The 12935-nt window shown below is 43.2% G+C and overlaps 1 protein-coding gene across 7 annotated transcripts in view; it reads right to left on the minus strand.

The window, feature by feature from the left end:
- Positions 1-12935, minus strand: part of DAZAP1 (DAZ associated protein 1) — a 41405-nt gene that overhangs the window by 12658 nt on the left and 15812 nt on the right. For 6 of the 7 annotated variants that reach the window (XM_024210212.1, XM_024210207.3, XM_024210206.3 and 3 more), the window contains exons 6-7: positions 10695-10743; positions 1031-1113 (exon numbers count right to left, since the gene is read on the minus strand). In XM_024210212.1, the coding sequence (XP_024065980.1) occupies positions 1031-1113; positions 10695-10743 (132 nt within the window). The remainder of the gene's footprint in view (positions 1-1030; positions 1114-10694; positions 10744-12935) is intronic. The other variant, XM_024210213.2, reaches the window with a different exon arrangement.

The raw sequence follows: 12935 nt of genomic DNA on the forward strand, positions 1-12935 counted from the left end.
GATGCAAGTTTCTTTGGGGTACTTTTCATGTAGATTTTCAACAGCCTTCTAACATCTATGTTTTCAAATTCAGGGTAAGCTGTATAAAGCTGCAATATTTTCGATTTTACCAGAATTTCCCTTTTAGAAGCTGTGATATTCACAATATAATTAAGATTCTCTCAGGAACTACTTATTCATTCTACTTTTAAATTTTCCATAGGTGAATCTTAATGTTCACAGTTGATTAATACAATCAAAAGGAGTAGAAAGGCGGAATCCCTCACCTATCAAACCTCCTTGTGCTGACAACACAGTATGAAGATGAAACAACCAGAGGTCACTTAACTGCATTGTGGTTAAATACTATATAGAATATGTGGGTTCGTATCAAAGTTTCACAGTAAGTGACCCAATTTTTAAAAAACCAATCCTTCATGATGTTTTATGGTCTTTTTTGGGTTAAAGTTTAGGACTATAAAGGCAGATCCCCTCAAAGTGCCTCAAAATTTGAATATGAAATACACATCTGAAGGAGTGGTATGTTAAACCGAGCCTTAGCCAGCTCAGAGATTTCACTGGGATCTCAATTTACAAACATATGAGAATTAAAACTAACTTCTATCCCTGCTGCTGAAAAGGAAAATAGTGAGCAGTCATGTAGCAGTGCATAAACCATGACTATTCATATAGTCAATTTATTCAGATACAAATTCTGCTCAAATGGAGCAGTTTGCTATTTGTATAATGGTCAAGGACTCATCTGAACTGTTTAAATAACTTGCATAAATACTCAGGCCTTCAAGGTCTGTTTCCTTCCCATGGGATAGGCAGCAAGTTAAGGAGAGGTTCCCCTCATATCCATTGTCTTATGCAAACTCAAGGGACTTTCCCCATCATCATGGACAAAGCCCTGAATTTGGATTTTCTTTAACTTTTTAGGATCTCCCCTGTTTAAACCACAAATTACTGATTCTATTTCACCAGTGAAATTGCCAATTGCCCAAGACTTGGTTTTGTCTTAAGGTAAAATAAAACTACAACTACACACTTTTTTGCCCATGATGTCGTGAAAATGCATGTTGACAGCCTGGTCCACTGATTGTTCGTCCTCGAAAGTAATAAATCCAAAACCTAGCCAACGACGAAGAGTGAATCAAGGTAGCAGGGTGTTGTGACACAAAACAGGATGATGAACAGTATTAGGGGCGGACCAAGGGTTCAAGCAGGGGCTTCAGATAACCAAGGCTTGTGTTATGAAGTTCTCAAAAATCAGTCCTCTGAGAAAACTGTAGTGTGTACTTTATATATAAATTATCAGGCAACTAATGCCTCAGCTTAGTTTCATACATGCAACATTACAAACTGAAACAATTAAATCAATGTTTAGTTTCTTATATCTAATCCATCCACTAAAAGGGGTGGAGAGATAAACACTACCACAACCCTAAATGTTACTGTACCACAACTTCTAAAAACAATGTTTGTGGAACAGCAGGTTAAAATAAGGCAGCTTTGCTCTCATCCTTGAACCAAAATATATCCTAGGATTAGGAACCCAGGTAAAACTTACACTTATTACAGTTACTAACGCTGCAAAGTAATCCCCCCCGCTCCTCCCCAAAAAATATTGTATGTGTGTGGGGGGTATTTACTTTCTTGGAAAACAGTACAAATTTAAAGGAAATTTTTTTGAAATGTAGCTGATAAAGCATGAGAATTTTTACCACTCCATGGATGAATGATAAGCTTCAGAAACTAACAGCCTAGGTCAGAGATTCTCAAACTTCTTACATCTTAACACAGAGAGCACTTAATGGACATTACCCCTTCCAATCATAGCTCTCCTGTGCCAAATATAGCAGTTGCCTACACAGCAAACGAGAAGTATTTAGCTGTTTAAAGTAACCAGGGTTGCCTTAAAAACAAAAACCAACCACTCATGTCTCTTGCTTGTCAATTCATCTCTGCCCAATCTGTTCTGTTGCTATCCCTTCCCCTTGCTGCCTGGTTCCCTTCTTCTTCAATCTCAGTATATGTTCCCCAGGAGCCTTTTGCCCTGCACATCTCTACCACTGGTGCTCTGGTGTTCCTAAGGGTAATTCATTTCCTCCTCATCTATTGCAGCAATCCCACTGGATCCTCCTAGAATCCAGCTGCTTTTACAGGCAGCTGGGTTCCAATGCCCATAGAAGCAGCCAGAAAGGAGAAGATACCAGCACCATGTGATCTGAGAACTCTCTGCAGTCACAGTTTGAGAACCACTGCGCTTAGGCTGTAGCTGCTGACACTGCCTAGAGAGTGGCAAAGTAGTGGTTAATTTCACAGAACATTAAGGCTGAGTCATGCCATCAACCACTCACTGCTGGTGGAATAACCAAATCTCAGGAAAGGTAAGAACACATGCAGTATATAACAGTTTTGCCATTCTTTAAATTAGCTAAGGGGTACAGCAGTAAAATTAGAAAGAAAAAAAACCAAGGTGCAGCATCAAAAGCATATGGAATATGGGTGCATTTCTGCTTTTCTGAAACCCAAGTTTTCCCCCTTGGTTTGCATTTTGCTTTGCAGCTAGTGCTGACAGCAGCCATATATTGCTCTAAAGCGTTAAACAGAAATACAGTATCTATAACAGTTAGTGTCTCTCTAAGCTTATCCAACTGGGTTGGGTAAGCCCAAAGAGGCCTATTGTAGAGAAGGTTTATATATAAAATACACAAAGATACAGGCCAAAATAGATTCCAGCAGGTCAAATTCTGCTGTCAGCAACAAGAGCAAAAGACATCACTAAAATAAAATTAAAATAAAAGGAAAAAACTTTTAGCAATTCCCACACACAAGAGACTGGCAGTATAAACGAAGTTTTGTTGGTCTATGATGAAAGCAGCCTCAAAACTGAAAGCAGCATTTCATCAATATATTTGTCTGAAGTTAACTGGAATTCTCAGCAGCACTGGAGTAGAAAGAGGACACATTCAAAGTCTACATTGAGTCTTAGATCAGTTTAATATTACAGCCTTCCACCTCAAAAGATGAGGGAAAAACAGATGATATCCATCCAACTACTGAGATGGTCCATTAAAGTTTGTTCACAGAAAACTGGGTGAAGACAGCAGACAGATGCCATGTGTCAGGAAAACAGACAATTTTTTAAAGACTCAAACACCATACCATAAAAAGAGTATTTAAGAAATGAGAATGATTACAGATGACAGAACTCCAGAGCAGATGGGAACGGCCACAAAATTTTAAAAGGATGTCGTAAAAAACGATAAATATAGCTATTGGAAGACTTGCTCTAACTTTTTTGAAGGCAGAAGTTTACTGATGGACTAGACAGATTTTGTGTATAAGATGAAATCTAGGGGGACTCGAGAACAGTGAAGCTAGACTGCAGCTAAAGGGAAGAAACTGAACACACAGTAAGAACCTCTGAGCTACTGAAAAGTAGTTGGTTTAGTTAATGAAACAGCATGAAAGCAAAGATCACGACAAACAAAGCAGATTATTTCTTTTAGGAAGCAATAATAGTAATGTTGGCTATGCTTCTACTTTACTTGGAATTTAGAAAAGTTCTTGATAAAGCACTGCACAAAAGACCACAACAATGTGAGTAGGTATGGGATGTGGAAAGGATAGGATTGTGTGTAAAGTGAAGGACTGGACTTGAGTATTGAAGACCCAGGGCCAGAGTCTCAGAAATCAACACAGCAACCATGATTTATATCACCTGAGGATCTGGCCCCTGGTTTTCTTGTAGTAAGCAGTCTGAGATGGAGGAAGTAGCAGTAGACTGCCATAGAGGACAGTAACAGGGCCAATTTTGATTTCTTTCTCTCTCAGTCACTTGATAAAATGACATGCACTAAGGGATTTGTAGAAAGTGAGAGAGCACTAAAGTCAAAGGAGGAAGGCAAAATTCAGAATAATGTGGATAGAAAAGAATATTGGCAGATAAGTGAGCTTCTGCAATTTAATGCAGAGAAATTTAAGATAAGTCAAAAGAACAAGAAGAGTATAAGCTCAATAGCATTTTATATAACAAAATACCAAACAGGAGAAAAATATTCTTGGATGTACAAACAGCAGCATTGAATACAAACTATGAGGAAATTTTTCTAGCATTTTCTGAGGGATTAAGGAGGCCGTGTTTGGAAACTACATGCGGCTGCCATGTTATGAAGAGGATACAGAAATGGAGAACAGAAACAAGCTACGACAGTGACAGGACTCAGGGATTTCAGTCATTTTTAAAAATTAGACAAATCAAAGAGAATTGTGGGGTACAACTACTCCCTCAAATGGATGGACTCATAGGCTTTCATCCCAGAGTACGATGTCTTAAAGTTCTGCTTTACCCTGTAACATTGTGAGTGGATTGGGAGCCTTCTATTAATTTTTTAGTGCAGCTTTAGCAGCGGAGCCATTAATCCAAACCAGCTGTGATGTTTTAGTCCTTTTTACTCAGAGATTGCAAGATTGGGATAAATATTTCAAAGGTACAGGTGATGCAATAATTTCTAAAATATAGTTTCAAAACTCCAGGCAAGTTTTAATCAGGTGTTTATTTTGGTCTCCACTGCCTCCTCTATTTAAAACAAGCTGCTCTATAGCATTTACTGAATGGATGAATGTGTTTTTTATTTTAGGAGAACAGATCAGTTGCAAGAGGATTAAGACTCTATTATCAAGACAAAAACAAAACAAATATATTGAAACTTCGTTTACACCCCAATAAAGACAAAGCCCGCCCTTCCTCTGACTGTGGAACTGGCCTGTACCTCTGTGATAATTTATCACCTAGAGAGAAGAAATCTAAAGAGATATCGTTAATCACAGTTAAACAATTCACAGAGAGAAAAAGAAAAAATAAGAAAAGAAAAAAAAACTTACTTAACATTACTGTACTTTACTATGAAACACTTAAATATGCCACTAAGGATGTATGTCTAAATTAAAAATAAAACTAAGACTTGACTTAGCTTAATAAATATGAAGTGAATATATTTCTTAATAATGGAATCAGAGGAGAAATGAAAGTTCAGATGGCAAACTATTCTCTAGCATGTCTCACATGCTACAAGGTGATCAGTGCAAGGCCTGGTCTACACTAGGCTTTTATGTCGAATTTAGCGCCGTTATATCGAATTAACCCTGCACCCGTCCACACCACGAAGCCATTTAGTTCGACATAGAGCCCTCCTTAAATCGATTTCTGTAATCCTCCACAACGAGAGGAGTAGCGCTAAATTCGAAATGGCCATATCGAATTAGGCTAGGTGTGGATGGAAATCGACGGTAATAGCTCCGGGAGCTATCCCACAGTGCACCACTCTGTTGACGCTCTGGACAGCAGTCCGAGCTCGGATGCTCTGACCAGCCACACCCCGGGAAAATTTGAATTCCTTTTCCTGTCTGGGCAGTTTGAAGCGCAGTTTCTGTTTGGACACCGTGGCGAGCTCAGCAGCAGTGGCAGCAGTGGCAACGATGCAGAGCTCTCCAGCAGAGATGGCCGTGCAATCCAATAGAAAGAGGGCCCCAGCATGGACGGATCGGGAAGTCTTGGATCTCATCGCTGTGTGGGGAGATGAGTCCGTGCTTTCCGAGCTGCGCTCCAAAAGACGGAATGCAAAGATCTATGAGAAGATCTCTAAAGCCATGGCAGAGAGAGGCTACAGCCGGGATGCAACGCAGTGCCGCGTGAAAATCAAGGAGCTGAGACAAGGCTACCAGAAGACCAAAGAGGCAAACGGACGCTCCGGATCCCAGCCTCACACATCCCGTTTCTACGAGGCACTGCATTCCATCCTAGGTGCGGCCGCCACCACTACCCCACCCCTGACCGTGGACTCTGAGGATGGGATATTGTCCGCGGCCGGTTCCTCAGCGGACGGGGAAGAGGAGGAAGGAGATGAGGAGGACGAGGCAGTAGACAGCGCTTACAACGCTGATTTGCCCGACAGCCAGGAGCTCTTCATCACCCTGACAGAGATCCCCTACCAACCCTCCCCAGCCGTTACCCCAGACACAGATTCAGGGGAAGGATCAAGCAGTAAGTGTTTTAAATATCCAAACATTTATTTACAACATAACTGGCATATTTAAAATATTAACAGTAGCTAAAGTGCTTTAAAACATGTAAACATTTATTTGCAACAAAACAGGAAGATTGAAAATATTAACAGTGGGTAAAGTGCTTAAAAACATGTAAACAGGAAAGTCAAACAAAAGGGGAATCAGTGCAAAGTGTATCATGATTACTCCGTCTTTGGGCGCCTCAATATATAGTCCGAACCATTTTAAAAAAATCTCACAATGTCCGCTTCATGATTATAGTGCCCAAAACCCTGCAGTCATTTGTCCCTCCAAGGGCACCTAAGCCAAGAACTGGTCAATGTAACCGGGGATCGAGGCGACATCCTCCGGGGAGAACTCCTCATACACCTCCTGCAGGTGTTTTTCAAGCCTCATCAGCAGGTTCCTGGGCAGGGACAGCTTATTAGGCCCCCCGTGGTAGGACACGTTTCCCTGCCACAACGCCAGCAGGTACTCCGGGATCATGGCCTTGCACAGCAGTGCAGCAAATGGCCCCGGTTTCTGCAGGCTGTCCCGGAGCATCTTCTCCTTCTGGCTCTCGGAGACCTTCAGGAGGGTGATGTCAGGCATGACTCCCTGCTGTGAATTAGGTAGGGGAAAGTTAGTATTGGGACTGCTTGCCCGTCCCTTTACAGAACTGCAACCGCCGGTTTACAGCCACGCGGTTTACAGCCGCGAGGGGCTGGGACAGGGCCAGAGTTCATGCTTGCAGGATTGCTGCCAGCAGAGACTCGCATTGCTTTCTATGTGAAAGGAGGCCAGTGCCACTCTTAAAGTTTTAAGCGGCCACAAGTCTACGGCTTACCATGTTTGCCATCTAGACAAAGTCCGGTGTCCTGCCCTGCTCCTCAGCTCGCCACAGCAAGACCGTAGGCACTGTAGGCGAGGGCCGAAAATTCGACCTTGTCCTCAGTGCGCGTGTGATAGGTGCTCTGCATGGTCTTGTTCACAGAGAAAGACTATGTTCTCTGTTCACAGATACATTGCTCTGTCTCAGGAATTCACTCCCTTTTTCCAATTCCCACAGCCACATCTGCCCAGAGGCTAGCGCACATTAGGAGGAGGAAGAAGAGGACACGGGAAGACATGTTTGCTGAACTAATGGAATGCTCCCGAGCACAGGCAGCCCAGCAGACACAGTGGAGGGAGAACTTGTCCCAAATGCACCGGGCAAACATTGAACGGGAGGAGAGGTGGCGACAGGAGGACAGGCAGGCTACTCAAACGCTGCTTGGACTAATGAGGGAGCAAACGGACACGCTCCGCCGCCTTGTGGATGTTCTGCAGGACCGGAGGCAGGAGGAGAGAGCCCCGCTGCAGTCTCTCTGTAACTGCCCTGCCCCGCCACCAAGTCCCATACCCCCCTCACCCAAAGTCCAAACACGGAGGGGTGGAAGGGGCCGGGAAAAATTTCACTCCACCCCTGCGGACTGCTCTACCACTAGAAGGCTCTCATTCCCCAAAATTTGAAAAGTCCTTTCCTACCCGCCTCACACAAGACCCCGTCCAAGTTTCACCCCCCCGTTCCATGTGCGGTTGTTAATAAAGAATACGTTTCTGTTCATTTCTGTTTCCATCCTCTTCTTTTGGAGGGGAGTCTGTCTGGAGGGGGGGGAAGGGCCTTGGTCATTGGACAGGACAGTCACCTTTAGCAGGGGGCAGGTGCAGCAGCAGGGCACATATACAGTGCAGTGACTAGTTATCCTGGTCAGTCTGGGAGGTGGTTTTCATGTTCTGTGTGGTGGGGGCGGTGGTGTTGCTCTGTGACTTGGTGGCGGGGGAGGGCAGTTACAGATCTTATGCAGCGGTCCTTACCCTGGATCACAGAGCCGCGCAGCAGGGGATCTGTAACCCTCCTCCCCCTGCAAGACAGTCACATAGCCGACACATACACGCAGTCCCGGCCAGGAGGGCTGGCAGGCTCCGTTGAAACAACCAGTCCACCATCGCGGAGCCTGTCATTCCTGGAGTTTAGAAGCATCATTTGCATCACAACCCTAAACCCGCTCCCCGCCACAGTCTGCGTCCCAGGTTTAAAACATTCCCGTGAAAACAGTAATAAAGACAACGGTGTCCATGAACAAAACAGAACAGATTTTATTTTTTGGGAAGGGGGTGAAGGGGGTATGTAATTGGAGAGGATAGTCGACGGCAACTGGGTAAAGAAACGGGGGCAAGTTCAGCTTCTGTGTCCACAAACTTAAAAGTCAATGGGTACCCTGCTCAGCCTTGAAACTGGCTTTCAAAGCCTCCCGGATGCACAGCGCGTCCCGCTGGGCTCTTCTAATCGCCCGGCTGTCTGGCTGGGCGTAATCAGCAGCCAGGCTATTTGCCTCAACCTCCCACCCCGCCATAAAGGTCTCCCCCTTGCTCTCACACAGATTGTGGAGCACACAGCAAGCTGCAATAACGATGGGGATATTGGTTTCGCTGAGATCACAGCGAGTGAGTAAGCTTCTCCATCTCCCCTTGAGACGGCCAAAAGCACACTCCACTACCATTCTGCACTTGCTCAGCCGGTAGTTGAACAGTTCTTTTTCTGTGTCCAGGGCGCCAGTATAGGGCTTCATGAGCCAGGGCATTAGCGGGTAGGCTGGGTCCCCGAGGATCACTGTAGGCATCTCCACATCCCCAACAGTTATCTTGTGGTCCGGGAAGTAAATACCTTCCTGCAGCCGTCTAAACAGACCAGAGTTCCTGAACACGCGAGCGTCATGAACCTTGCCCGGCCATCCGACGTAGATGTTTGTAAACCGTCCCCGATGGTCCACCAGTGCTTGCAGCACCATTGAAAAGTACCCCTTTCTATTGATGTACTGGCTGGCCTGGTGGCCCGGTCCCAGGATAGGGATGTGAGTCCCATCTATAGCCCCACCGCAGTTTGGGAATCCCATCGCAGCGAAGCCATCTATGATGGCCTGCGCGTTTCCCAGGGTCACTACCTTTGACAGCAGTACCTTGACGATTGCCTTGGCTACTTGCATGACAACAACCCCCACGGTAGATTTGCCCACGCCAAAGTGGTTCGCGACTGACCGGTAGCTGTCCGGCGTTGCAAGCTTCCAGAGGGCTATGGCCACTCGCTTCTGGACAGTCAGGGCTGCTCGCATGCGGGTGTCCTTGCGCTTCAGGGCAGGGGACAGCAACTCACAAAGTTCCAGGAAAGTCCCCTTCCGCATGCGAAAGTTTCGCAGCCACTGGGATTCATCCCAGACCTGAAGCACTATGCGGTCCCACCAGTCCGTGCTTGTTTCCCGGGCCCAGAATCGCCGTTCAACAAAATCCACATGCCCCATTGCAAACGTGATGTCCTCGGCGCTGGGTGTCGTGGTTTCTGACAGCTCTGTGCTACTCTCCGACTTCAGGCCCTCACTCCGCTGCCGTAGCCTCCTCGCCTGATTTCTCTGCATCTGCCTCTGGGAAAGGTGTATGATAAGGTGCGAGGCGTTGAGAACGGCCACAACTGCAGCGATGGTCGCAGCGGGATCCATGATCGCAGTGCTGTGGCGTCCGCGCTGTCACTGATCAAAAAGTGCGCGAACTGATTTCCCGCCGGCGCTTTCAGGGAGGGAGGCAGGGCGGTAGTGACTGACGGATGACGACAGTTACCCAAAAGCACCCTCGCCACAATTTTTTACCCAGAAGCCATTGGGGGCTCGACCCAGAATTCCACTGGGCAGCGGGGACTGCGGGAACTGTGGGATAGCTGCCCACAGTGCACTGCTTCCAATGTCGACGCTTTCCCTGGTAGTGTGGACTGACAAAGTCGAATTACTGTCCTTAGTGTAGACACACACGTTCGACTTTCTAATATCGATTGCACATATTCGATTTAACTAAAATCGAACTACTCTCGTAGTGTAGACATACCCCAACTAAACTTCATGTACTTTTACAATAGTGCCTCTGTAATAGTCAACAAATAGATGATTGATGCAATGAAAGGCGGATGACATGAAAATTACTTCATATTTTGACCAAAGGTTACAGACTTGCTCATCTAGCCTATTAATTGCTTTCCTTTTTAAGGAACAAAAATAATAATTCTAGTATGAATGGGGACATATAGTTCCTGCAAACATATAAACAACTTCTCAAAGGCAATTTTATGTAATTTAAGAAAATTGTTTTTCCTTGAATTTCAAGTAAAGACATTTAACAAAAACAAAAAGCACAAATGGATGGATCTGATTCCAATCTCATGTTTAGAGATAATTTGAACTGCAAAGAAAAAAACTGAATACAACACAACTGTAGACTTTAACATACCTTCATGTTAAACGGGGGAAAATCTGAGGCAAATTAGTTAATTGAACTTTTTCAATATTTTAAACCATGTGTTCGGTTCAGATGTTTAATTCTGTTCATATTCAAGTAAAAAGAACCAGCAAAAAAATGAACATGTAACATCTGACTTTAAAAACAGAGACACCAAATGAAGCTGTGTATGAAAAGCCGACATTTGTGATATTTGTCCACTGAAATCTTTTCCTGAGGCAATGTAAAAAACAAAAAAACAAAAAAAAAACCACTACGTTTTTTGATGGTGTGAAATAGTTTGCCATCTGACTACAGGAGAGGATGAAGAAATTTCAAGGACAAACTAGATCAGCCTTTACCTCGGGGCCTCTGTTTCTCTGCATCATAGATCATTACAACTTCAGTGACCTGGAAGAGAGAAGGGAAATTCTACTAACTATGTTACCAAGGGAGTGATACAAGCAGAGTAGAACAGGCTGGTTTCCAGCACTCAATCCACAAAGCACAATTAAATGCCTGATGTAGCCATCAATACTTGTCTGTCACAGCACAATGCAAATAAACTCCAGTAAAGAGCAACATTTCCCATTTATGAAAATTCTAATTGAGTTCATTTGGTCCTAGCAACTAAAGTATAATCACATTTTTGCTTATTTAGGACTGCAACAAACTTTACCCACCAAAAACATTGATAAACTAGAGTTACAGTTGCTAAACTGCATATCCCACCAACCAGATCATAAAAATAAGGAAACAAACAATTAAATCATTCAAAACCCCTTTTCAGTACTACTTCTCAGTCTCAACTACCTTTCTTCCACAACATGCACATTTCCACCCTCATCCTGAACAAGGTAGCCTTAATTCCAACTACTTTACTAATATAGGATTTGTGTAGCTTTCCTGCTTATGCCTCTCTGTGGAGCATGGTGTCCCTGAGATAAGACATTTCTGTGATGTTTAGGCAAAGTTATGCCAGTGGGTAATGCTAATGATTGTTGTTTTAAATATGGAAGTGATTAAAATGGCAAATTACAAAACTGGTGTTAAATCTGAGATGTTATCACATACCCATAGAGAGAGAAGCTTAAAGTTTTTGAGAACTGTGATAATTTAAGCTGTAGGAAAACAGGATAAAAGTTCAAAAAATGTTTCCTTGGCAAACACTGGTAAATATTACACGGAAAAGCCAACTGGCCTCAAGAGTTATTATGAAAAATTTGTATTGAGACTAAATTCCATAAAATATTAAAGAATGCAAGCTTATTGGAGCTGAATTGATGTCTCCATTTTATTTTGAAATACTCTGAAGTATAGACTCTCCAAAGTACTATACAACTAGTACAGAACACATGCATGTATTAAACAGAGTTCATCTGTACTGCTTTAGGGCTGATTATTTTCAATATTAATCACCCCTCTCCAGATTTTGCAGAATAAAAATTCACTGCACAATTAAGGTGATATGCATAGACTAACCCCAGGGGTGCCATTTATTTTAATACCAATTTTAAAGGCAGGTCATATGGCCATTTTCAAGTTAAATATAAAAATAAACCAGAAAGTTTCCAGTTTCAGAACAATCTTGTGGCTATTCCTATATCACTACATCCCTGCTTTAAAAAACTACTTTCAATTTAGCTTAGAACATTTGTATCTCAAGCAGCTGAAATAATCTATTAGTCTGATACTCATTTGTCCTGCTTTCCAACTTCTGTGAAAGATTCCAGTCATGTTTTGGAGATCACCACAAAGGATACACTCACTTGAAGGTATATTATCGAACTCTGCTGATTCAGGTTTGTCATCATTTAGAGCTGGTAGGCCATTTGGAAGCATGACAACAAGCCATAATATTAATTTGACACATCTGTTCCGCTCATCTGTTCGATACCACTTTGCTTGGTTTGCGTCCTACTTGCCATATTGGTCAGTAACAATCCCCATAGGTCTCTTAGAATCAGAGCCTGCCTTTTTGTGGTCGTCTTAGCTTCTAGTTTTTCAGGCTGCTATACCTGTAATTCTGTGTGCTCTTGAATGTGTTTTTCCCAGAATGCAGGATCCCATATTTCTACAGGTACTTAAATGACTACACACACAATTCTTGTCTTAAGAATGCTACTTTGGCTCCCCAAATTCTATTTTAACTATAAAGTGCTTCTACTTACTTTTATGGCACTTACACTCAATGGTTGTGGCCTCCTATATCTGATGGAACTTAACCCTGTATCTCCCAAGCCATCCAGGTCAGAATTGGAAAGCCATAAGTCTGCGAGAAGAGCCTTTAGAAATTATGCTCCACAACTATGGATTCCACTCCCCATTTTTATTTGTAAACTCAGTCTGTTGCAGCTTTTCAAACTAAAGAAACATCTATTAGCCATTGGTGTTGATAATTTTTTTTTTAAAAAAGATTGTTTTAAATAACTTTCATTGAAAAACATCATGATACCACTTGAGAAAGATGGCTACATAGATGCTTTGGGCTGCTGATGGAATTTAGAAAGATAGGTGATTTAAAGGTGAAGATGGTGACAAAAGCATTTTGGAGTTAGGGCGACCAACCAATAGCCACTGTGAATCTCTGCTTTTGACATTAT

Source organism: Terrapene carolina, unplaced genomic scaffold, assembly GCF_002925995.2.
Source record: "Terrapene carolina triunguis isolate 2854851 unplaced genomic scaffold, T_m_triunguis-2.0 Scaffold194, whole genome shotgun sequence".
In the NCBI taxonomy this organism is placed as follows: Eukaryota; Metazoa; Chordata; order Testudines; family Emydidae; genus Terrapene; species Terrapene triunguis.